Raw genomic sequence first — 27,120 nt, 5'->3', positions numbered from 1 at the left:
TTACGGAGAGCGGTGGCCTAATTTTATGCATGCTCTACCGTGAGAGCAAGTAGTTAGCTCTTATTAGTAGGCTTACTGAAGTTGGCAATGTGCCAGGCTTATAGCAAGTGGCAGGCAACTACATTACCTCTCATTGTTTATAAGCTGGTTTTTAATAACTTTCCCGTTAGTCTATATGCATAGATCTCAGTGTCCGTCGGTCCAGTTATAGCAATAGTTTTGGCAACAAAAAAACAAATTTCAGAGGATTTGATCTGGTAACCTCCCGTTTTGTAGGCGTCGAGCTTATCCACTAAGACTACCGCGAAAAAACAAAGAAATGAATCATTAATCAATAATTAACAACCAATAATGGTGAATATTCATTACATCAATTAAAATATGCATAACGACGTTGCTGCACACAACGATTACTAGCTGGCCTTACTAGGTAAATGCCGGGCATAGTGCGAGTAATAAAAACAGCTTGCAGGTAATTAAAAAAGTTGCAGGTAATGTATGTGAAGGTAATGTAGTTGCTAAAGTAATGTTTATAAGCTGCTTTTCATTACCCATTCAACAAGTCTATAAATCTCAGTGTTTTACATTTGTTTGTCTAGTTGAAGTGTTAGGAATAAAAAATCTGCTTCGCTATGGATTAGAACTCGGAACCGCCAAGTCTGCAGACCGGCGAGTTAATCTGATACATTATGCTGTCCATACCATACTATGGTACAATAGGGAACATATTTATGCAGCGCTTGCACAACTACTATTGACCAGCTTGACGTTACGCGTTCATGTAACGTCATTACCTCAAGCTGACTTTACGGATATGATTATAGTAAAGATTTAGACTAGCAAAATTGCTAATTTACCAAGTAAGTTACTCGAGTTCATTGAGTAATTATTTTATGGCCATGTCATAAGTTAACTAATTATAATGAAGCATTTTTCTTTGGTTTGTAAAATCACTTGGCTCCCTCAATTTTTTTAAAAATCCATACCCTGTCTGTAATACAACCAGTTTCACTTGAGTATTACAGATTGTTGCGCTATTCAAAAATCTGCTGATGGCCATCGTGTTTGCTTGTTTTTCTTAAATATTACTCATTTATTTCGGTGAACTTGATTTGCATGCCATTGCATAAGTCTCAGTCAAGATCACATCAACAGGGGACCCCTGCCATACAGTGGACCCCTGCCATACAGTGGACTCCTGCCATACAGTGGACCCCTGCCGTACAGTGAACCCTTGCCATACAACATAATTCCGTAGCTGTACTAAACCCAGAGCTTGTGATAATTTTGATTAAAAATAAAAAAACAATGTGATAACATTTGCTTGAATTGGTCGCGGTGAAAATTGCGAAACCAAAACAAGAACACGCAGACAACTTAAGCTGCGATGCCACAAGTTGTTTTAAATAATTAAAAGATTGGATAAACCTTGTGTTGTGTATAAAGCCTGAGGTTTAGAAGAACAACAAATTAGTAACAAATCCAGACTAAATAAAAAATAGCAAAGTGCATACAAATTGTATGAGATCTGATTTAGCTTCTGCCCTGTTATGAACGCAAACACGTATTTTTCTATTTAAAAATGCTCAAAAAATTTTTTTTAACAATAACTTCTCAAGTAGTGGCCATATTTCCAGTCACAGGAAAATGCAGGCAACTTGCAGTAATACAAGAAGCGACCAAAATAATGAGCGAGATAATAAAATAATGAACGACAGTAATATAGTTGTGCAGTGACATGTGACAACAAGTGACATGTGACAACAAGTGACATGTGACAACAAGTGACATGCATCACCCACCTGTAAGTTGGTAAGGTACTGGATAGATGAAGGTAGCTGAGATAGTTTATTTGAGTGTAAGTCCATGACAAGGAGAGTAGAAAGACTCTCTATTCTGTTGTTGTTGTCTGTCAGGGAGCTGAGGCTATTACTATGCAATATCAGTGCCTGAAAATCACAGGAAATACACTCTACTAGCATCAACCAGCAAAGAGTACTCTGCAATATTGGAGTGAGAAAAGCAAGTAGGCCTACAGTATATCCTCGCATATAAGGCATGTTTATCACTAAAAATTCCAAATTAACGGGTTGGCTATAGCTCTAATTATAATCAAGCAAAATGGCATCATGCTAATTTCATTACAGCGACTACAACTCGAAGCATGCTAAACATGCAGCTGGTAACCTGTTACGTACGCTTGGTTTTATACCGTACTAAGCGCTTGAGCTCGCAGAAAAGACACATGTGATGGTTCGTTAAAAAAAGTGCAATGAAACCGGACTATTTCGCATTCTTTCTGTTCAGCTTTTGTTCTCACAATAAGAGCATGTGCGTTCACACAAGAAACAGTGCTTGGTTAATAATAGTAGCCTATGACAGCAATAACAGCCTGTGATTGGTTAGTCATGCATGTGATGGATTCTGTGTTTGTACTGATCACATACAACTTTACAAGCAAATTATTATAGTACTGCTACCATAGTTGAAAAAATTTACCGTTGTTATTATTAAAAATAAAACAATGGAAGTAATTTTCATTAATTCTCTGGTGGGCTTACATGCTACTTTTTTAAAAGTTCACCATTTATTGTTGCTTTTCTATGGTTGGAGAATATCCGAGATCGGCTCATATGTGAGGATATATGGTAAGAGGCTTTAAGAATAGCGAAACTGCTAATAAGGCAGAAATATTTCAAAAAGGCCACACGCAATTTTGCAAAAGTTCATTTAATTATGTAGATATAAAAATATTGTTTCACGATCCTGTTGGTTCCTTTTTCGGGTGAAACAGTCCGTTAAGCAGTATCTTCTCTGAATAATCAATTGATTTTAGGTAAATTTTGGGTAATTGGTTAAAATGTACATAGATATTTTGCTCAGCATAAAATGCTATCAGATGATGTATAAAAATAATTACGCAAAAATGCACATACGAAAGGATACCCAACCACATGACTTCCATAATTCACTGGATATTGCGCTCTACTTCTATATTCCTGAGCAAAAAACGTAATAGGGAAATCGAGCGGACCCAGTTTTGAGAGGTGACTCACTCGAAATCTTGTGAAGCATCATGCACATCCCTACGGAGTTATAGAAAAAAGGAAGTATCATTCAGAAATGCTGATCATTAATAATACTGCCCTTAGTGATTTTCCAGAGAAAGAATAGAAACTGGTGTTGATTGCTGTGTGAAAAACTAAAACAAACGATCTAAAACTGAACAAACCTCTTTGCGCAAGACTTTACAGCTGGAGAATACTCCCTCTGGCACTTCGATAAGTTCACAATCTGACAGATCATAGGTTGGTTCAGGGCTTTCATTGGCCTGTTAAATGCATAACAAAGTGATCAGTGTTTCATAGAATCCCCCACTCCTCCTTTCTCAAGAGCGAAGTATTTTGTGACTGCTAGTGGATCATTCTACCTACTGAGAGAAGCTAAATTTTAAAACAATCTATAAATGAATATAGAAAATGCTAGAGGTCATGACTTGTGGTCTGCAATTAGCCTGTCAACATTAAAGTGCTTTCCAATTCCCTAAGCGTACAGCATTTCGAATCCAATCATGCACCCCTTATTACAGGAGAAAGCTTTTGTGATGATAGAGTGCATGACGGACTGAGGTGTTAAGGCCTGATTGACCGCGCCTATGTTTATATCTCAATGATAAATTATCGAAAACTAAAAACATATGTCATCACCTACCTATATTTAATGTCTGAGGATTTTGAAGATCAACCAATTCGATCTATCATTAGAAAAAATTATATCATTGAATCATTTATATCATTGAAACGAGTGTGTATAGGGCAACTCGAATGTTATGGTTGAGTGTAAGTTTCGGTAATTCTACCTCAAGTACTGCCAATCAATGAGCGATATCCGAAATTCATGTGTAGCGAATCTATAAACACTATTAACCTATATATATATAAAGCTAAGTGTTTGTCTGTCATCCGTGTGTCCAGTAACAGCGATAAAGTTTTAGGAATGGAAAAACGGCTTCGCACAGAAATTGAGCTCATAAACTCTAGTTCTCTAGACAGGTGCACTATCCACTATGCCACTCAGCTTACTTGCCCTACTTTGGAATAATTGTGCGTATCATTATTCACTATGTTTCCATGGTGCACAGAACTGCGAAGCAGCCCCTCCCAAGTCGAGGGGATTGTACGTTTCTATGCTGCGCAGTGGTTTTCAGCAAATTAGCCGGAGAAGAGAAATTGTATAAATCGAATCGCCTGATGGAGAAATAGAATCGATCACGGATACCGAACGTCATAAACGGTCTGTTTATGATTCTGTCGTCATTATACTTTTATTTAAAATACACATTCACAAGGTTTTACAAACCTTAACACACTTTTTACAAAGTAATACATTTTTAATAAGTATTTTTAAGTAATATATTATTTAAACGTTAATTTAGGACTTGCCACCTATTTTTCGAAAAGTGTTGGCATCAATAACAAAGTCCAGGAAAGTAATCACCTCATCATCCTCGTGAATGCAAACTATAATTAAATTTAGGTGAAAGAAGATCGGAAGAATAGAAAAAAAAACAAGATTAGCAGGACAACCTTTGTACTAGTTTACGGCCCTCGAAGAATCCGTCTCCATGGAATGAGAGCTATGCGCAGCCACTGCGCAGTCGCTGTTTCCTTGCTGCGAATTTGCACTGGCTTCGCACTGATCAGTACGCAGTGATTTCAGTGCGAAGACACCGTTTCCATGATTCGGAGATAGCGCAACTCCGAAGCACTGCGCATCATGGAAACATAGTGATTATTACACATGCCAATCTTTAATTGCATTTGGTTGAAATAAGCACCCTTCTTGCTTCAGCTAGCTCGCTTAAACGACTAGAAAAAAAATGTGCCCAGGCTTCCATAAATGCTATGAATATATATGCATTTACGTATAGCATAAACTTAACTGAACACAGAAATAAACATAAGCTTAACTGAACTTATGGCACACACAGAAATAAACAAACTCCTTCATTTAAAAGTTGAAATGGTAAATGTTGCATATGTTTATTGAAAATAATTTTTCTGCACAAAAACTTGTTTATTACCTGAGCATTACCTGTGCATTACCTGGGCATTCAGTAGTCTTTGCTATAATAACAGCCATGTCCACCCGTCACCATGCTTAGTGGTTAAGAAAAAATATCCCTTTCAACAAGATTTGAACTCGATATTTTGGCTTGGTAGACCGACACTCTATCACCTGCGCCAATCGACCACCTCGCAGCATCTTAGAAAAATTCACTAAGTTTCCATGATAGTTTCACATAGTTTCCGCATGATGCGCGATCATGCGGAATTAGAGTTGTGCGCAAGTAGCATCTCCGGGCGAATTAAATGTTTCTATGGAAATCTGCATGATGCGGATTGACTCCGGCGCCTTGTTGAAAAAAGGTAAGGAACTGTATGCTAAGTTAATAATTAGCGACACACGTTTTCGCGATGCAAACACGTGAAGCTCTTTCGAGAAAGGCCGAACGGAAGCATTGAAAATGTTTAAAATTGAATAGCTGGCGCGGTATTTTAATGCGCATCATTCGCAAGTGCTGTTTCCATTATTCGCAAGCATGATAGATTCGACAAAATTTTGCGAATTGCAAAACTCACTTAGCTTGAGGATTCATGCCGTTTCAATGATGCGGTTAACTTGCGGATTGGCTCAAATTTGCGCATCACGCGTGTTATGGAAACATAGTGGCTGTGCAATTAGGTATTACACCTGACAATCTCTAGCAACATATTGGACGGTCAGGGTACTAGTGTGTAAAAAAATACCATCAGAAAAAACATGGCATCAGAAAAAACATTTGGCTTTAGATATGCTTCTACAGTGCGGCCCCAGTTACTATGTTAACGTTATACAATTTTTTTTGCGTTACGATGTGAAGCCCAATGATTCTTCATCCTCGCAATATGACTTTTATTGCCGGACTATATCAACAAACATTTCTCTTGAAATTGAAATCTGCCAGTCGGTGTGCTGAGTACATCGAAATAACAAAGATGCAGATATGCTCGATGCTGAAAACGCAACGCCTGAAAAAGATACGATGCTCTCTCTCTCAGTTCAGCATTATTCGTTGCAAGTTATAGTGAAAACGAAACAGATAGGTGATAAAATTTTAGCCGATGACAAAGTTGAGGTTTAGTGAAATACATACTAAAACTTAGTTTTAAGTGTGTGTTTAGTGAGCTAAATTCATTTAAATTAAATTCAACATCTATAGTATACATTTGTCTTGAAGGTAAGAACTTCCCACGGTATGTACTACACATTGGACATCGTAATGTTGAATTTTACTGCAGATATTAAACACTGAGCATACTAAATACACTAAAGTTACTGTAGGTAACTATAGTTACAAGGTTAACATATTATTTTTTACTAATCTTTAATATGTACATAAAATTTTGATGATTTTCACCAGGGATTGTTTGCATTAGATAATTACTATGGTCTCTATATCACTCTATAAGACAATTTTGTGTTATGCCGCCAACAATGAAACGATTTGAAATTTTATGGCAAGGGTCACCATGTGTATTAATTAATATTACCTTTGGCATTTGTCTTGTTTTTAATTTTTTAAAAGCCAATTTTAATTTTGAAAAGCCAACCATTAATTACAATGAATACACTAAAGTTACTGTAGTGAACAATAGTTGCTAAGGTTAAAGGTTGACTTGCAATAAAATTCACTTCAAGTTATTTGGTATCAAAAGATTCACCATGTCTTACTCTGTTGTGTTGTAGGTGCCAAATGTTTGGAAATGTTATAGAAAGAGTTATAGTGAAATAGAGAGTGAAATAAAGAGAAAGGAAAAATTGAGAGGAAAAATAGGGATAGATATGAAAAAGTTTAGAGAGAGATTGAGAAACAGGGAGATAGAGTGATATAGAAATAAAGAGAAAGGCGGAGTGATAGAGAAAAATATATAAATGAATAGCGAGGATAATGAAGACAGAGAAGACAAATATAAAACAAAATAAAACAAAATAAAATAAAGAAAAAAAATAATAAAGACAGAGAAAAAAAAGACAGAATAGAAAAAAGGGAAAATAAAGACAGAGAAAGAGAGACGGATAATGAAAAATATTGATAAACAAAGAGAGAGAGATAAATAGGGAGATAGAGTACTAAAATCATCAATTGGTTGTTCAACTTCCTATTTGCTCAAGATCTTAAGCGGTCAAAAACACAGATTCGACATGTCTTCAATGATACTCTCTCAAGTTTACGTGCACAAAAAAAAGTAAGACGATTTGAACTGCTTAAAACTGCGAAGAGTGAATTATGAATTCAAAATCTGTTTCACTAAATACTTTTACTCACCACCCAAATTTGGTGCTGAACCTTCTTTGATAGAATAACTTTCTTTGATGATTTCCGGCCCATCATAGCACTAAAAATAAAACAGCATGCAAATAAAATCACAAGAGCAAAAAAGCGATTTAACAGATCTAGGTTTTAAAAGAATACAAATTATTTAATTTAATTAGTAAAATGCTTTACAGCAAAGGAAATGGTATACACATTGATTCAGGGCTAGAAAAACATAACTTTTTTAAATACAAAAATTTGATTTGATTTAAATATATATTTCTTACTTTTATCGATTTTTTGATTGTTTGTTTTGTTTTGATAGGTGCGATTTCTTCGCTCATTTTTGCTCATGTAAATTTTCTGTGTAACGCATTGCACACCCGAATTCTAGTGAACCCACTTTTCAGTATTGGTGACCTATATCCTTTAGTTTGACAAATTATTGTTTTTTTATATGTAACATCCATATAAAACTATGATGCGCAGATAGGTTATAATGTTACATGTAAGATAGTAGAGTACAGCTACTAACAGTTTCCAAAAAGAATTACGATTTAAATCGTAATTTAAATTCTGATTTATATGAATGATTTGAATCCTTTGATTTTCGCGTCAACCCCACAGTAAAGCCCAAAAATGTTTATTGTTGTTACAAAAATAAATCGGACACATCTTAGGATTCGCTTTGCGTCATCATACTTTATTCTACTAGATAACTTTATCTCTTAGCTATGTTACAAATTAGTTTAAATGTATCATTACATTATTAGAAAATTTCAATATCAAGTCTCTCCTACCCATGATCCTGGTAAAAGAATACTCCGTATATCCAGCATATATGCCGGTTCTAGAATGTAACACTTGTTTACAATTTTTAGGGGCCCAAGATTATACTTTGTCATAAAGCAAATAATCCGTTTTTATACCTATTCTCATGTTTTTAGATAAAAAAGTTTTTTACTAAAAAAAGTGAAATTGTTTTGACCTCAAGTCTTTTTCGATATTAGGCCAACCAGCTAATGATTGGTTAATGGTCACGAGAAACGCACGACAAAAAATGTCTTATTTGGACAACCTCAAGGCTCATTCATGCTATAGAAATTTTTGGTGACTTTTCAAGAAGAAAATCTGCTCTTTAAAATACTGCAAAAGACCAACTAGCACATATAATAAAACAGTAGAAAACCACCAAGATTCCCAGAAACACCGAATGGTTGGAGGACAACTAGCACATATGATAAAACAGTAGAAAACCACCGAGATTCCCAGAAACATCGAATGGTTGGAGGAAGTAACAGGGGACAGTCTGCCTTTGCTTATCAGACAAAAATCTGAATATTTTTAAACCAAGTGGTATTAGTTTACCAGATGTTATATTTAGAAACTCCAGGGTTGCAAGTGGTCACATCACACTTGATTTCCTGATAGCAAATGAACTGTAACATGCCTGAGATGTCAAGCTGGTCAGTTGTATGTAAGATGAGAAATACTATTAGCTATACTAGCAGGTAAAAATGGTGTAAATGTAAACATTATAATTTCAAACAGGATGCTGGAGTCGGCAGTAAGAAAAAATCCGATATGTGTCATAATGAAAAGTAGGAAGTGCAACATGAAAAAGATAGTATTATCACGAATCAACAAGGTTGGCACGAAAAATCAAATGATTTAAATCAACGATTTAAGTCATGATTTACACTATAAGTTTCTCGAGAAAAAATCATGATTTTAATGTCTTCCAAATTTTGCAAAAATCAGTTTTTGACAAAAAAATCATGTTTAGACGTATGCGTTTAACGAGCTTATAAACACTCCTCTGTCATGAATTAGCAAATGTGAAGGAGATAATTGACTGCATGTGTAGTACAATACTACAAAAAGAGTTTTGAAGTTAGGACCGATGAGTTTATTCAGTAAATCTTGAAGGTTGACTTGCAATAAAATTCACATTACAGTTATTTGGTATCAAAAGATTCACCATGTCTTACTCTGCTGTGTTGTAGGTACAAAATATGTGGAAATGTGATTACAAGCTCTTAAAAGCTCAAAAACGAACAATTAATCGCCGCCATCACAAAACTGCTGTAGATCGGAATCAGTTTATTTCTCTGACGCAGTCAAATGATTTGTTTATTGTTTTGACACGTGATGTTCTCACGTGAATTGAAAGGACAATAAAAGGTTCAATATAAAACTTCTCGTAGCATTAGTTATGACAAACACTTCGGGTTTTACCGAAGAGCCCTTACCAAATATAGATGCTCGCTAGTTTACAATTTTGTTTCGGCTGGGTTTAATCGTCTAGTCGTAATCTGATCATGTGACCCATACTTCCTGCCAAACAGCGCGAATAATTTCTGCAGAATTTTTCGATTATCCCAGGTGACCAACAGGCTCCTCATGTTTATCATAGAATGTTATGCACTCCTTCGAGCTAAGGTTAAAAAATTAAACAAATTTGTATAGTATGTTTTGAGATATCAGTGCTCAAACTGACAGCATTACAATGATGATGAAACATACACGTAAGAACAATAGACATGGTTTTATTGAATGCGTGAAGTATATTTGTGAAAATATTTCGACGAATGAGGTTGCATGAAAGTATAAACAGAAGCCATCTTGTTCAATTACATCCCATTTGAGCCGTTTTGGAAAGAGATTCTAATCTACAACAGTTTCGTGATGGCTGTGATTAACTGTTCATTTTTGAGCTTTTAAGAGCTTGTAATCACATTTCCACATATTTCGTACCTACAACGCGGCAGAGTAAAACATGGCGAATCTTTCGGTACCAGATAACTTTACTGTGAATTTTGTTGCAAGTCAACCTTTAAAGAGGGTAAATTGTGAGGCAGCAACAGTCACTAGAAGTTTTTCCTCACTACTCTGCTTAATAGATGGTATTATGACACCAAACTCTTTACAGCAATCGACTCAAGTGCGAGCATAGAAGAATGGTCTCCAATTTTAATTTGTTCATTCAAAGATAAGAAGCTGGCGAGGTATTGAAAAACTGACAAGTTGGTACAGTATTAATATATTATGTGAACCACATCTATCCCACAAAGGAAGAATGTACTTGAATATTTCATTGTGCCTCTTATGTGAAACTGTTAGTAGCTCTACTTAACTAACTTTAACATAGTTTGCTAAAAAATGATTAAAAAAATGGCTGGTGAATGCAAAAGATATAGCAAGTTGTCAAACTAGAGCATGTAAATCACTAATACTGAAAAGTGTGTTCACCAATATTTTGATGAGCAATGCAATTAACAGACAATGTTAATAATAAAAAAAACAAAAAAAAAATGAGCAAAAAAAACTTAGAACAATTGTGAAAAGTTTCAAAAATAATAAAAAATCTGACTTTTTTCAACCTTGTAGGTCAGTCTTGATGCGTTAAGTTTAGAGCTGGAACAGGTAGCTCATCCGGTCTTGACCTGGGTCAGAGGTGCCCGGGTCGGGCCACCCGACCCTCGGGTCTTCCTTTACAAAGACACGGGTAGGTTTATGGCTAAACGAAAGCGATTGTATATCAATTTTTAAGTGCGATTGAAATAGAGTCGCGCATAGTCCTAGCGCGGAAGGACTAGGCGAAATAAAACAAGGTGAGTCAATACTACATTTTTACGTCTGTGACAATAGCCTTTGGACTATAGGTTTTTACGACGTTTTTGGCAAGAAATAATCAACATGTCGGTGGACTGGGAGTTAATGAAGAAGCCAATCACGAAAGGGAAAGACCAAGCTATTTGTACAATATGGTAAAGGAAGTTAAGCTACGAAGAAGGGTCCACCTCAATACTATTGAAGCATTTACAACGAAGGCATCCTGAGGAACTTGAAAGCGCGTCTAAGAACCTAGCGTCTAATTTTTTTCAATTTGAGTTTTTTTCACCAATGCCATAAGTTGTAGGGAAGTGATGAATTTTTGCTTTCTACTATGCTGGGTTATCCATTTCTATATTTGTAAAGTATTTCTTAACTAATCTCTTCTTGGTGATTATAATCGCAGAGTTGAAAATAAAATCTGTAATAAAAACACTTTAGCCGAAGTCATGCCAGTAATCTATCACCCACTGAATAGCATTGATCTACCAATGTCTAGCCATAAATCGTAGATTGCATCTATAAACCAAGTCACAAAATATAATAATTGGTGTGATAACGGGTTCTTTTATCTTAGGTTATTGATGTCACAACATTAGGCTGTAATAGAACTATCTCTTAACCTTAAATGAATAAAAATTTGCGCGTGCTGACCCGGCCCGACTCAATCTTGGCTCTCCTTGCTGACTCTGAGTCTGGCCCGACCCTGCATTCCTTGGTTTCGTTCCAGCTCTAGTTAAGTTACCAACAAGTTGTAGGTAGGTCTATACGTATTTGGATTGTGAATTGTTTCTTTGCCTTTAGAATGCATTTAGAAAAACATTTTTGTTCTTGGCTAGTTTTTCAGCAAATCATGCAAGCTTAGGCTTATTTTATGCTGCTTATGGTTGTGTTTCAGTAACAAGAATAAAGCTTTTATCTTTTTGGCAGTGAGAGTAACATTATTCGCCTTCAATATACTTGCTTAGGGGTAATTCATCATGGAGCATCACACTACACCAAAGATTTTCTCCATTAATCTCTGCCTAGTTCTCTTTACCACGTGTTTACCATCAAGTCACTAACATTTGGTGTGGCTAGCATGCGTTATGCTGACCGACTCGTCTGTGAGTGAGGAAGCTGTTTATTGTAGTTGTAAAGTATATTTTCAAGCAATGCAAATATCTGCAGAACACGTACGCAGATAAAACTTATTTAACAGTTATATTTCTTTGGTTAATTTTAAACTAATTTGCTGTGGTGTACTTCCAACTCAAATTTAATGCAATCATGTTTTTATTACATTTTTGTTGACCATTTTCATTATGTAACTTTCTGATGACAATTAACTCCCATTGATTAGTTTGCTAAACCTACTAGCCCAGAACTTTGTAACAAAACAGCTGCTGAGATGTAGCAATCCACTCATCTAAATAGTTGTGCACATTTTCATTCCTAAAACTATTAATTTCCAACAAAGCTCTTCAAAACTGTGCAGAGATACTAACCTGGTGACTTCGTTTTAATCGAGTAGCCAGCATTTCACATTTTAATCGAGTAGCCAGCATTTCACATGTGTATTGAATATGAGCGTTAATTATAATACACAACTGCCAGGAAAGTCAACCTATTGATCACTGTTAGTTAGTTAATTTTTATTGAAATAGTATTAATATAAAATATAATATTATTTGCGCCTCTATTCGCAGGCAAAAATAAATATAATCTATAATTATATTTCATGAGAAAGAAACTCACCATCTGTAGGTGAGATTGTCAGATGTATCGGTATCGGTATCGGTATAAATAGATCCTGCAGATATTCATATGAATATATTGTGCAGGCCTCAAGTTTGTACAATCAAAAGTATAGACTAAAATTACAACCTCAAAAACAAAAAATAAAAAAGCTTATTGTATGACATATATATCTCCGAGTTTCATATCTCGTATAGTTCTCGGAAGGAAGCTATTATGGTACTTGTTGTTATTTGCGGTTAAATTCATGGGCTGCGAGGCACGCTGACTTCTAGTGGTACAATGATCTTCATTTTTATTTTTACTAAAAAGCTCAGGAAACTTGTGTGATATTGCTCCTGGAGACTCGGAACAGGCGTCTCTGATCATTTTATATAACAAACATTTACGCAAGTTGGTTCTACGTTCCTCTAACGTCTCCAGGTTCATGTCTTTAATTAAGCCAGTTACACCAATATCGCGACCTTTAACATTGCAAATAAATCTTACAGCCTTTCTCTGAACCGCCTCAACCTGGTCAACCTCGTATCTCTTGTACGGGTCCCACACCTGGCATCCATACTCCAAAATAGGTCTAATAAAGGATTTATATGCAAGTAGTTTGAGAGCTTTAGGTGCACTAGATATAGATCTCCTTAAAAATCCTAGCATTTGACTGGCCTTTTTAACTTTGCAATCGATGTGATACTGCCACGAAAGGTCACTAGATAGCCACACTCCCAAGTATAGTGAATGGGTTTCAAACTGTAACAAACTTCCATTTAAAAAATATGGCAACTGGTCGTCAGAACATGCAGAACCTGAAAAACACATCACCTTACACTTTTCAATATTAAATTCTAGCTTCCACCTCTGAGACCAAACGAAACGATGTAAATAACGAAACGATCACTGTTGTTAACTGGCTTATAGCAATTTTTTATGTTTAACTTACAACATTACAAGAAACAGCTAAAATATAGTATCATGACGATTACGGCAAATAGCAAGTCGATTTAGAGTTAACCTTCGACCAACACTGCATCCATTCCGACTCGTGTCGATCTATATTGCATACATATAGGCCTACATAATTGACCAGAAATTCGTTTGACCTTGTTTTGACTACAGAAAAGCTGTGAGCAAAATAAATTTTTGTTGTACTACCACCACTATTTAATAACATACTAAATAATCCTATTTCTATATTGTAGCTGTAGGTTATTGTACATAACGTATTATTCCTAAGCGCCTATAGAGAATTTTATAAAAAATTAGCTAAGAGCCTTTGCAATATTACGTGGACTGCACCGTGCTTTAAAAACAATGTCAACACTGACCTACCTTAGTAGTGTGAACTTGGTTTTAATAAAACCTTAATAGTTAGTGACTAAACATGCCATATTTCTGTGGATCGTAGATTCTTTCATGTTCGTGTAGTTTACGTAATGATATCCAGAATTACCAATTCTCACAAAAACATAGCCAGACGTCTTCACGTTTTTACTAGCGCGAATAGTAACTGGGGTTAGTTTGTTAAGAGGTCATAATATGTGTAAGGCTCGCTAAAATTGGAGTAATTCAAGCCACCCGTTTAGACTTTCGACCAATAGCCGTTTAGACTTTCGGCTTAACATGGAACTCGCGGGATACTGTAACCACTATAATTATAATAGTCGAAAAAACTAACATTTATGTCGGGCAAAACAAATAAAGTAGAGGAAAACTCCTTATCGAGTTTTACGCAGTTATCAAATCTCCTGTGAAATTTCTCAACGATGCTTATCGATACAAAGTCGTTAAAACAAGCTGAAAAACGTTACATTGACAACGAGCTAATTTGCTTGACACAGTTTATTTTATTTAATTATTACTTGATTGTAAATAAGCTAATCAGCCAACCTTGCCTGAGTTTGCTGTGCTTTGCACTGATGAAAACTCGCAAGAGTGGGGTGGGTACAACCCCTACCTCTAGTCACTGCGCTGTAGGCAACGCTACAACCTCCTACAACTCGCTGAACCCAACAGGAGGGAGCTGAAACCAACTCACTTGTGCTCTGCTGAACCCAACAGAGGGCCCTGAACCCAACGCTGCTGACAGTACAACCTGCTGAAACCAACAGGAAGGAGCTGAACCCAACTCACTTATGCCCTGCTGAAACCAACAGAGTGGGCTGAAACCAACGCTACAACCTGCTGAACCTAATAGGAGAGAACACAACTCTTGTAAGAACAATGACTCTTTAGTTATCATTTTATTTGTAGTAATTTTGTTCGAGCTTGCTGTTAGTATGTTAGTGACGATTATTAATAATATTCTCCGACAATAATGACTTTATTACAGTACGACTAGTCATGTGTCGATTTCAAAAGCCAAACACAAGCTGAACTGCCTAAAAATTTGTGACACTATTTACGTTACATAAGCAACTGGTCTAGCGATTGGCCTAGAGATTGACGGTTATTGTTCAAACCGACCAATCATATCGTTTTGCTGGCTGCCGACTTTCTAAAAATTTTCACATTCGTAACAATAAAATATTATTGCTAGACAATGAGCCATTGCAGTGTAACAATCTAAACACTAATAAAAAGCCCAGAAAATTATACATATACTGGATAGGAAACAGTGCCCATAACAAAACAGTAAAACATGTTTTGATAATGAAAAGGGCTAATTACAAAATCTTATCTCGAGAAAAAGTATGAATAAAAATGGAAACAATATTATTTAAGTAACTTAAACAACTAATACTTAATTAGAACAAAAACTATATTATTCTGACACGTAACCATGAACATAAAAAAATTCTTCAAATGAGCGAACAGTAAGATATAAATTATAAAAGGTTGTTCATTGCGTAAAAATCTTAATACCTGGCGTCTGTTATCTTTTCTAGGACATCCAGTGACCCAGAAGTCTCTTCTCTATATGTATTGCCTACGTCACCTTTTCCTTTGATCATTCTATTATGCTTTATTATCCTATTATTATTATACTTTTTCATAGTATTATTCAAAGCGCCCCGATGAGCTTGACGTCCTTGGGACCGATAGCATCCATTTAGGGCAATTCTTTGGAGTTATTCCTCCCACAGCCTTTTTTAGAGCCACCACTCTTAATAGAGTTTGTTTTTTAAAATATCTCCCTTGATTTTTACGTTTACTACAGCACACCGTTTTCTCTGCGCAAAGAAAGGCTCCAGGAGTGACCATGGTTACCTTGATAAGTTTTTGGGTCGCAATTGCAATGTTTTAAGCACTCTCAACGGTTCTATTTTTGTTTCAAAATGCTGTACTGAACATTTTTAGGAGATCTACTCAACCAAGCAGTTCATTTGAGAAATTGTTGACATGTTTCTGAATAAATTTGTACAAGAGTAGATGGTCTGAAGTAAATCATACTAGCAAGGGTAGGCAACTTTCACATCAAGGGCGAGCTGGCAACAGCCTCGAGGGCTAAGTCGATAAACAGACTCTTAGGTGCCTCACCCAACTTTTACGGAAAATTATAGATCCTATTGGAAAACCGCTGTTTCCTGTTACAATAAAATTTAGTCGGCTCGCTGAAAATTTAGAAAACCAAACTGATGTCGTTTGCGTGTTTGCACTGAAGTTCTATCTATCTACATGTAGTACCGTCTAATAGTATATCCAACTACTATTAGACGGTACTACATGTCCTACTATAATATCCAATTCTACCATCCAACTAAACCTTTTCAGTATCCATGAATGTGTATACTCCTGACCATAGGGCTCGTTAGCTATAGTTTGAATGTATGTATATAGTCCGGACCATGATAGGGCTCGTTAGCTATAGTTAGGCTATAGTTGCGGTGTAGTATACTTTCAATTTTGTTAGGGAGATAGAATAATAAATGTTGTTGCTTCTTCCGTCATCATTCCCACTTTCTTTCATTCCCACAACCCTTAGCTTCGGAGTCCCTGGTTGGTTGCAGGGAATGTGCATTAGTTTATAATGCCACTTACCTAGTATCTACGTAACAATGACAGTACAAGAAATCAGCGAGTCAAACCGGATACTCACTCAATCGGAAACAGCGGTTTTCCAATAGGATCTATAATTTTCCAACTTTTACACCCTAGTAAGCCAATCGCAATAATTCTTGATGTTTGGTCAATAGCACTCATAGTGAATGCAGCTATCATTCGCTGACTGCTATCACAATCCTAGAATCAGACACGGTGACAAGAATCATCCCTCTGTACTCTGCTAATATTAAAGCATGCAGTCAGAATGCTTGGTGTTCAGCCAGTAGTACTTATAGTGAATGCAGCTATGATACGCTGGCTGACATTACAATGCTAAAATCAGAAACGATGACAAGAATTTGATACTCTACTTTCCCTCGGAAAATCAAGCAGAGCTATAGTTAAAGAATGCAGTATTTTTATTGGTACTATAGCTCACAGCGAAAAACACACAGCAATGGCAAAACTGGACAGTTATAGATCAAACCAAGGGAGGAACTCACAGTTGATTGGCTGTACAATAATTAGGTCAACTGTTGCCATCATAGAATATTTCAAACACAAAAATGATAACATCTGTCACTAAATAATCACGTAATACGAGTATTACAATTTTTTTGAGTAATTATTTAGTAACATGCCAGTCTTAAAACAGTATGGTAATAGCTGGTTAACATAAAAATTTGCTATCATGAAGCATACATATATACTACAACCATAGAGTTATCTCCCCCTAGAGTCCCCCTAGAGTGATAACTACACGAGCGTTTCCGGTGCCAACAAGGAGCGTTTAGGCCACGCCTCTTTTTTGTGCTAGTCAGTCGTAGTGATTGACTAGATCAATAACATCAGCCATGAGAAGGGTTAAACAAGGATCATGAATTTCCAGTTGAGATAGTAATTAATGCTCATATTAAAGAAATGATGATTATAGTTTATTACTCTAATATATGCTTATTATTTAAAGCAATTCAATACCTACCAGGGATTGCTAAACATATTATGGAAATGTTTACTTTTTCATTTCCATAAACATAAATATTTCCATAATTTTAGGGAAATGGATATGGACATTTTATTTTACAAGTATGGAAATGGTATGAAAATGGAAATAATATGGAAATGAATTATGGAAATGCTATGGAAATGGAAATAATATGGAAATAAATTATGGAAATGGAATTAATATGGAAATGAATTATGGAACTTTTATGGAAATGGAAATAATATGGAAATGGAAATACTGTGGAAATGAAGTAGAGAAATGGAATTAATATGGAAATGAATTATGGAAATAATATGGAAATGGAAATAATATGGAAATGAATTATGGAAATGGAATTAATATGGAAATGAATTATGGAAATGGAAATAATATGGAAATGGAAATAATATGGAAATGAATTATGGAAATGGAATTAATATGGAAATGGAAATAATATGGAAATTAATTATGGAAATGGAATTAATATGGAAATGAATTATGGAAATGGAAATAATATGGAAATGGAAATAATATGGAAATGAATTATGGAAATGGAAATAATATGGAAATGGAAATAATGTGGAAATTAATTATGGAAATGGAATTAATATGGAAATGAATTATGGAACTTTTATGGAAATGGAAATAATATGGAAATGAATTATGAAAATGGAAATTGTGACATACACGTAATCCCTGATACCTACATGACTTGCCAAGGCACTGAATAGATAGTGAGTGAAAGTGAAGGTAATGCAAGCAGTTACTCATAGATAACATACATAGTCATACTGGGGTTGTATTACATTGGTGTGATGGGAAGCTAATCAACTGCCATCAACTATGAGCTGTACTACCCGGTGTTGCCCGAGTAATAAAAAAGTATTTGGACAGAAAATTTATTTTTATATAACATTTACTATTCTAACTTAAACTTCATATCATGAGAAAATATTTTTAAGCAGTTTAAATGAATTAAGAGGAAAAAGAAAACAACTCTAAAGGTTTGCAAGCTTTTTCAAACAACTACAACTTTTAAATTTCATATCATGAAAGAAGTGTTTTGTTGAAATAAATTAGGAAAAAAATAAAACTGTAAATGTGTTTAAATGTAAAATAATTAGCAAGTAATGGCTAAATATAATCTGTTTAGCTATGATTACAATGAAAAGTTATTTAATAAATAAGGTAATAAAAAAGTCTATTTTATTTTTATATAATTATAGTTAGTAGAATTAAGTATAATTTATTTTTATTTAACATATAACAACATTTACCACTTTAACTTTCAAACTACATATTATGAAAAGTGTTTTGTGTAATTGAAATAAATGAAGAGAAGAGAGAAAATAAAAACAACGGTAAATGTTTTCAAGCTTTTTCAAACAACTACCACTTTTAAACTTCATATCATGAAAGAAGTTTTTTGTTAAAATGAATTAAGAAGAAAAATGAAACTGCAAATGTGTTTAAATGTAAAATAATTAGCAAGTAATGCTAAATAAAATCTGTTTAGCTATGATTACATGTACAATAAAAAATTATTGTAATCATAGCTAATTTGTATTACTTTATTTAATAATAATTTAATTTAATTTTAATTTAATAATTAATAAATAAAGTAATTCACAACTACTTTTTATTACTTTATTTAATAAATAAAGTAATAAAAAGGTGTCCACTAACTAGTGGACATTTTTGCTTCAAGCTAGTCTATGTATTTGATTGATATGTATTGAAATCTAATATTACATGCAAGGGCTGTTTGTGAACTGAGGTGACAATGAATCACTCTATCACCATACAATGTCAATAATTTCAGTTGATGGCAGTTGATTAGCTTCCCATCACACCAATGTAATACAACCCCAGTATGACTATCTTATCTATGAGACTATGAATAACCAATGATATACAGCCCCTCATGTGTGGGGCTGTATATCATTGGAGTAACTGATTGCATTAACTCACTTACTTAACACCATCTATTCAGTGCCTTTGCAATGCATGTAGGTATTGAATTGCTTTAAATAATAAGCATATATTAGAGTAATAAACTATAATAATCATTTCTTTAATATGAGCAATAATTACTGTCTTAACTGGAAATTCATGATCATTCTCATGGCTGACGTTATTGTTCTGTCGATCACTACGATTGACTAGCACAAAAAAGGGGCTTGGCCTAAATGCTTCTTGTTGGCACCGGAAACGCTCGTGTTGTTGAATGCGCAGTTATCACTCTAGGGGGAGGTAACTCTATGACTACAACGAACAAGTGCTAAGCCAGCATTTTGTAATTACACTGTAATTATTCAAATTTGAATAAACCCAGGGAGCGCATCATCAAATCTATTACGCACGCTGGCAGTCTAAAAATACGAGTACCTGTTGCGGTCATTTCATTCACTACCTTCTCCCATCTTGGTCCTCTTCAGAGTCACCATTTCTATCTCAGGAGCTTCGTTCCGCGGTGATAATGATAGGAACTCTGTGTCATTGTTTTTACTAACGTTTTTTATTACAGGTCTATAGTGCAGAAACAGTTATCAGATGAGACTATGTTGGTAGACTCGCAGTTTATTAACTTCAAGAAATAGACTAGACAGCAAATCTATTAAAATTAATTTTTTCACAATTCCAGTCAGCTGGTGTACCCAAACTGAACATCAATCTTCAAAATCGTTTTTCTCAAACTTGATGTTTTATTTTAGAAGCTGACAAAAATTACAGAAAAAAAAAGATGCAATATATATAATATATATATAATATATTGTCATGAAATTTTACTTGTTTATTTAGAGTTTTCTTTAGAACAAAATATTAGAAACAGATTTTGGGTAAAACTAGTGCTTGTCTTGTTATTTTGTAAATCATTGGTCACAGTCTTGTCATCTTGTTTGGTATACATTTATGTGTTTAAAAAAATTTTGTAATAAGTATCAAATATCTGCTTCTATCATAATTTTTTGAAGCTCATTCTGTGCTTTAATTTGACAAGAACAAGGATTATGGTGTAGCAGCTGATTCACAAAATCCAAATTTGTGAAACTCTAAAAAATTTTAACATTGGCTATAATTATCTCAAAAACTGCTACATCAAACACAAAGATTTTTTGTGGTTATTAAGTGCCGATCTTGCAAACAGTGTGCAAAATTTCAGCTCTCTGTATCCGTTTTGAGCCAAAATAATTTTTAACCTAGAGTAGCGCTTGAGTAAGTTTTATCCTGGAGGAGGCTTGAGTAACTCTCTCCCAGATTAAAAAATAAATAAAGTTAATAAGCATTAGGTGGCTTCCACCAGAATATTATTACATAGCGAGAATATACAAGCAAAATGCCAAAACAATTGGTATGATAGCCTGGTTACTCCGAGTCAAGAAAAGGAGTCGTTTCCTCTTGAGAACTGCTAATAATTCCAACAAGCTGCAAGGGGAGAAATGTAAGTAGCACGTTTTTTCAAGTTCGAATCTTCTTAAATTATTAAATTCCGATAAAATGCCTAAAATACTAAAGATGGCGGGTACTGCAATACCTGTGTTTACATTTTTTACACCTTTATTTAATTTCAAATGAAAAGAAAAATGATGCAATAAGTTTGTCAGAGAGAAAGAGCAATCACCATTCTTCTCATTCATAATCTTAAAAATATTACCAATCATTGCACTTCTAAAAGGGATGAATAATGAATGAGAGCGAGACATAATTACCTATCAACAGCATACAGTATATTTCATATATTTTTTTATAAAATAACAAAAAAAATCAGGAGAAGAGAAAGTTTCTTCTAGTTTTCATCAATATAAATTTAAAGACTTAACAATATATTTATACTTTCGGTAACATCATTGTAGACCGCTGTACGATTTATAATAATTTGTCATAATTGCCATCTTGTCAGACAAATTTTAAAAATAAAAACTTGGTTTTACATGCGATAAAATTACAACAAAAAGTAGAAAACTAAGTATATTAGTAAAAACTTTGGAAATGAAACATTTATTTAATGGTTTTACACAGTTGTTGTGGCGGTTAGCTAAATCAAAATGAAAAGAGAAAAAGGGCATTAGATGGACATGCAATAAAAAGTGAATTGCGCAATCACTTTAAATTGTGATTGCGCAATGTGCATAGAACTAATTGCCAAATTTTATTTTTCCAAGTCAAAATGATAGTAGCGAATATTAAAAATTTAGTTAATACTGTTAAAAAATGTTATATTCTATAATTCAATCCATGGGGTCTATACCCATGCTTTCATGTGTGCTTAACTCAGATGAAAACTCTAGGTATCCAAATTCGTCTCTCTGGAGACATTCTGGTACCTTCAATGTACCACCAGCTTCTGGCGGTATCTCTTTTCTGGTATCTTGTTGATCTCCTAAGTTATTGGCTATTTTCCTACAATAAAGATGTTAGGTTTTGGCTGCTTTCTTTCAGTAGAAGATGTGAGGCATATTTTACTTCAAAATCAACTTACACACAAATTTAGTAGATTTTATCATAGTTATCAATATTTTTCTATCATTTGCAATTGTTTTTGATGCTTAAGGTGGTCTGACTGTCAGGGTGTTTCGAGATTAACATTGCCAAAACCTCATCGCACGGAATCCATGGAAGAAAAATTTGCGCGAAATGACATCATTAGTTGATATCGACTAATGCGTCGATATTGAAGTTGAAACATTACGTGTCATCTACCTCTTTGCAGCTAATGTATGGATGTTATAATCGCGCACTCGTTTGATCTAAGCGTTTTAACCCCAAAGAAGTTTTGTCGATTTTAATCTTGAAGCATCCTGGCAAACAGATCACCTCAAACATCAAAACAATCACAAATAATAAAAACATTCTGATACGATAAAATCTACTAAAATTTTCTGTAAAGTAACTTAGCTAAAGGTTGGTTCACATTATATTGCAGTATGTCGACGTTAATCCCACAATAAATCTCTGATCGTTTGTCATAACAATGCTCACACTATCCCAAACCCATCCGCCTTCACATTTCACAAAATTCCGCCACACAGTGTTTTCATTACACAATACAGCAAATGAAACTATGAAATACTAGTATCACAGCTGTAACTGTCAACAGCCAATCACTATCGTCGAAGTGGTCCACACTGACTGTCATGGATTCTCGGCAAAGTATCGTGAAAGTTTGACAACTATAATGCTTTCCAATATATCCGCATTACTTTGGCAATGCCATACCCTAGGACACTTATATTTTGCTAGTATTTAGTTTCTTTTATTTAGTAATTTTTTAGCATCATGAACCACCACAGAATATCGCGGAACATCGCGCAACATCACGGAACATTGCAGAACATAACGCAACAACAAGGACCATCAGGGAACATCACGGAACATGGTGGAACATCACGGAACATCATGGAACATCATGGAGCATCACGAAATACCTGCTGTAGTTATAATTATTCTTCAACATCATAATGCAATTGAGTGGTGCAAGTGGTAGAGTGTCGACCTTGCAAAGTGAGAGTCACAGGTTCAACACCACCTCAAAACCTAATGTTTTCTCCTACCCTAGGACACTTATATTTCGCTAGTATTTAGTTTCGTGAGTAGCACACAGAGTAAAATTACGCTGCAACTTAAGTGTGCGGCTGTGATAAGGGCGAAAATATGGTGATGTGAAAATAAATGCAGTGGAACAAACGTAATTAGATTCCTCAGGTTCAATTCACTGATAAGAAAAAGATTTTCAATTTGGGACTAGTTTGTATTTGTGAACCGCAGGTAGAATGGTGTGGGCGAGATCGATAATCCAATTTGATCGCTTGCTCCCATTTGTTTCTTAGACTATCAATGAACAAAGCTATTTATTTTCGCATTTTCACTCGTTCGTTATGATAGTTTAGTTTCGCTCATGAAATTTTCGCGAGAGGATGACTCGGCGAAAATGCGAAAGTTAGCTGACGAGAATACATAAGTGTCCTAGAGTAGGTGCACATAGTCAATAAATAATCGCCAAGCGTACTACCTGGACATACAGTGAACAGTGAGAACTAGCCTGTTGCATGTTATTGATGAGTTTAGTTAAAGCTGTTGAATCCAAAAGCCTAGCAGAGAACCTAATACAACACGTGCAGTTAAAGCATGTTCAATACCACCCTCAATCATACTTTCATATGATGTCTTGACCCCCTACTATGATATTATCTTTATATTCACAAATGGTGTGTAAAGATTTATTTTGGTTTTGAAATACGCTAATGGGTTGAGACCAATGTGGTAACCAGTACAATATGATTAAGCTATGTAATGCTGTTTAAATACTGAACCAGAGTGCTGAAAATATTCCATTATTATTTTCATTGTTATTATTGTATGTATTTAATAAATTTAATAATTAGAACTTGTTTTTGCTGCACAATTACAGCAGAAAAAAAGTTTGCTGCAAGGACTAACTTTGCTGTTAAATAAATAAATACATCCTGCAATGACTACATAAGTTCAAACCCTCAAGTAACCTTTAACCTTTACTGAACAATAAACTCTTTTAACAATTTTATTTAGCTGAAACTATTTTGTGACTATGGATTCATCATTATAAAAGAACCATTTCTATTTGCACATAATGGCAAAATTAATAGAAATATGACCAAGAATCTCAAACCAAGACACAGATCTATAGACTCAACATGGCGCCAGTCATTTTTCACAACAAAACTTTAGTTGAGTACAATCTAGTAATGGTTCAATCCCATGGATTTCACTCTTTTCTATTCATCCCTGAAGGGTATTCTGAGATTTTATAAAATGCACGCTTTACACTGACTTACACATTAATAAAAAAACTACCCCTAATCACTTCATCACCACAGACTAATTCCCCCTTTTCTGCTTCATGAGTATCCCTTGAATACCAGGGGTACTCAAAGGTACTCATGAATACCCCTTTCCACTGTGTGGAAAGGGGTATTCATGCACCAAGCTAAAAAACATACCCTTTTTTATGAAAACACTCTAGGGTGTCAGGCCACCAAAAACACTGCTAAAACGTGCTCTTATCGTCGAGCCCTTGAGGATGAATAAAAGAGAGTGAACTCCCTGGGGGTCAAATGTTCCGAATTTAGCCAAGAAAATCATAGTTGGCCCTAAATAAGCGAATACTGCTTTGACACTTGGTTGGCTTTGCATTAAACCTTTGAGAGAACTCTAAACTGACCATGAAGTGACCTTTAAACTGCTCTTTCAAAGACTTCTAAACTGACTTTTGGAACACCTCTAAACTTATACATGTATTTGAAGTACCTTTAAACTAACCTTTAAGGGACATCCAAACTGAACTCTGACTTTAAGCACATTTTGTAATTTGAACAAAATGCAAGATAGTGTTTTACGGATCGAAAAAAGTATCCTTTACATTTTTAATTAAAAAAAATTAAATATTAAAATTTTACCCATTATCGGGTCGGACCTGCTCATCCTTGCTAGTCAGAGAAGAATAGTTTTCAATCTCGCTGTAGTTCAAGTCTTGATAAGTTTCTTCTACCTCTGTGTAGTCATCATAGTGGTTAGAGCTCTTGCGTTTGAGACCTACGGGAGACGATCATAACATGGTAACTGTTCACAAAAGACATTTCAAATGACTAAAAAATTGATTGTTCAAATAGGAAGATGAATAAAGTATTGGTAAAAGGTGCAACCTGGCCAACCATGAGACAGTTTTTATGCGAATTATTTCGTCTGACATTTTCCGTGAACATGACACAGAAGTCATTTTGGATTTCATAGACTCATTTTTGGGTAATTGAATCAAAAACATCTTTTCAGTTGAAAAGAGTTGATTTCTTTGAATTGAATTGTTTTCTTTTTAATTGCAGATTTAATTGAAAAGAAAGCATCCTTTTCAATTGAGTCTGCAAACATCCTGATAACAGTGGGTTCATAGCTGGGTAAAAAAATAGAACTAATAGATCAGTCTTATAATAGATTTTTCTCTCATGACCCACAATTCAATGTAGTTGCAGCTTCAAACTGATTTTAAACATGAAATTGCACAATATCAGATTGTATCGGTATTTTTCTGTCATTTGCAATTGTTTTGATGTTTGAGGTGATCTGATTGCAAGGATGTTTTAAGATTAAAATTGATTTAACTTGTTGGCGATTCAAATTTTCAGATCAAGCAAAGGTGCAATTATGGCGTCTATAATTGCAAAGAGCTGAAGAGACTGACAGAATAGAGACTCGTAACAATGCAACTTGAACACAATAGCCGATGTCAACAATGAAAGAGACAGTCAGTTGTACAATTAGTGACGCTAATTTGGTATTATTTGTTTTCTAAGCATTTTAATTGCGATGAAGTGTTCTTGCTTTTATTCTAGAAACATCCTGGCAATCATATCAACTCAAACATAAAAAAATCGCAAATAATAGAAAATATCGATACTTTCTGATACAGCTTACAAACAATTTGTGTGAGTTCATCTGTAACCACTGATTCAAACAGTCAGGAGCTGGTACGAGCTAACGAGGCGCTCGCTGTCATCTAAAGAAGGCAATTTATCTTTTTTATCGCAATTAAAGTACTTAAAATTACTAAAATTACTTACAAAGTACTAAAGAATTTTAGTGAAACAAGTCCTGCTAGCTTCACTAAAATTCTTTGAAGGCTGCCTACTTCCTCTCACCTGAAAATAGTGATTTTTTGTTGATAGTGTTAAAATGTAGTGACGCTGAATTTTTTGTCTCAACCTTATGGCATGCCAAGGTCATACTGAGAGATTTAACATCCTAGTTTTATTATCAATGGATACAGCAAGCATTGTCTAGCTAACTTACTGCCAATGTTATCAAAAACATGCATTTGCATTTACAGGCATACTCAATAATTGAAAATAGTTTGTTTAAATCAAATTAAGTAGAGTTTTTGTTTACATTTTAATCTTTGGCTAAACATCTTACCAACAAAAGTTGAAAGACTGTAACAGTAGCAAAGTAGACTACAGGTAACGCTTGTACAAATATGTGTATGCTTACCATTTGAAGGCGTAAGCCACATGTGTCAAACTTACAGCCGCGGGCCACATCCAACCCACCTTGTCATCAGATCCGGCTCGCAAGATTACGTTACACTACTGTTATTTGGGGTCCATCGATATAAATCGCTGGTGATATAATACTGCACAGAACTACAGATCCCATAATGCAAGACTTCAGCTGCCTTGACGCATATTTCTTGGGTCAATTTAAACTGAAGTTTGTTTCAGAACGATATTCCTAACTGTTTTTATCCATTTTTATGTTCAAAAAATATTTATTTTCAATGTGTTCAGTAAATGTTTATCCTGTTCAGTCTGCGACAGGATAAACATTCGCATTTGAGAGAGAATTTAAGGAGTTGTCCCTTTCCTAATCTGCTATCAAGCAAAACCTTTTTGTTGATAACAAGTAACAAGATAACAAGTCTTGC

At 34.8% G+C, this 27,120-nt stretch overlaps 2 protein-coding genes across 4 annotated transcripts in view; both read right to left on the bottom strand.

The window, feature by feature from the left end:
* LOC137398498 (E3 ubiquitin-protein ligase LRSAM1-like) overlaps window positions 1–14,155 on the bottom strand; it is a 63,218-nt gene extending 49,063 nt beyond the window's left edge. The window contains exons 1-4 of the mRNA XM_068084614.1: window positions 14,033–14,155; window positions 7,370–7,439; window positions 3,233–3,331; window positions 1,803–1,949 (exon numbers count right to left, since the gene is read on the bottom strand). Of these exons, the coding sequence (XP_067940715.1) occupies window positions 1,803–1,949; window positions 3,233–3,331; window positions 7,370–7,435 (312 nt within the window). The 5' untranslated portion in view covers window positions 7,436–7,439; window positions 14,033–14,155. The remainder of the gene's footprint in view (window positions 1–1,802; window positions 1,950–3,232; window positions 3,332–7,369; window positions 7,440–14,032) is intronic.
* A 7,236-nt stretch (window positions 14,156–21,391) lies between these two features.
* Window positions 21,392–27,120, bottom strand: part of LOC137398601 (uncharacterized) — a 37,516-nt gene continuing 31,787 nt past the window's right edge. The window contains exons 7-8 of one of the 3 annotated variants that reach the window (XM_068084765.1): window positions 25,103–25,238; window positions 21,392–22,070 (exon numbers count right to left, since the gene is read on the bottom strand). In XM_068084765.1, the coding sequence (XP_067940866.1) occupies window positions 21,899–22,070; window positions 25,103–25,238 (308 nt within the window). In that variant the 3' untranslated portion in view covers window positions 21,392–21,898. Of the gene's footprint in view, window positions 22,071–25,102; window positions 25,239–26,141; window positions 26,339–27,120 lie in introns of those variants that run through there. The other 2 variants (XM_068084766.1, XM_068084767.1) reach the window with 2 other exon arrangements.

Source organism: Watersipora subatra, chromosome 6 (assembly GCF_963576615.1).
Source record: "Watersipora subatra chromosome 6, tzWatSuba1.1, whole genome shotgun sequence".
NCBI classification, from domain to species: domain Eukaryota; kingdom Metazoa; phylum Bryozoa; class Gymnolaemata; order Cheilostomatida; family Watersiporidae; genus Watersipora; species Watersipora subatra.
Note: the sequence above shows the minus strand (reverse complement) of the source record. Positions and strands in the feature narration are given on the sequence as shown.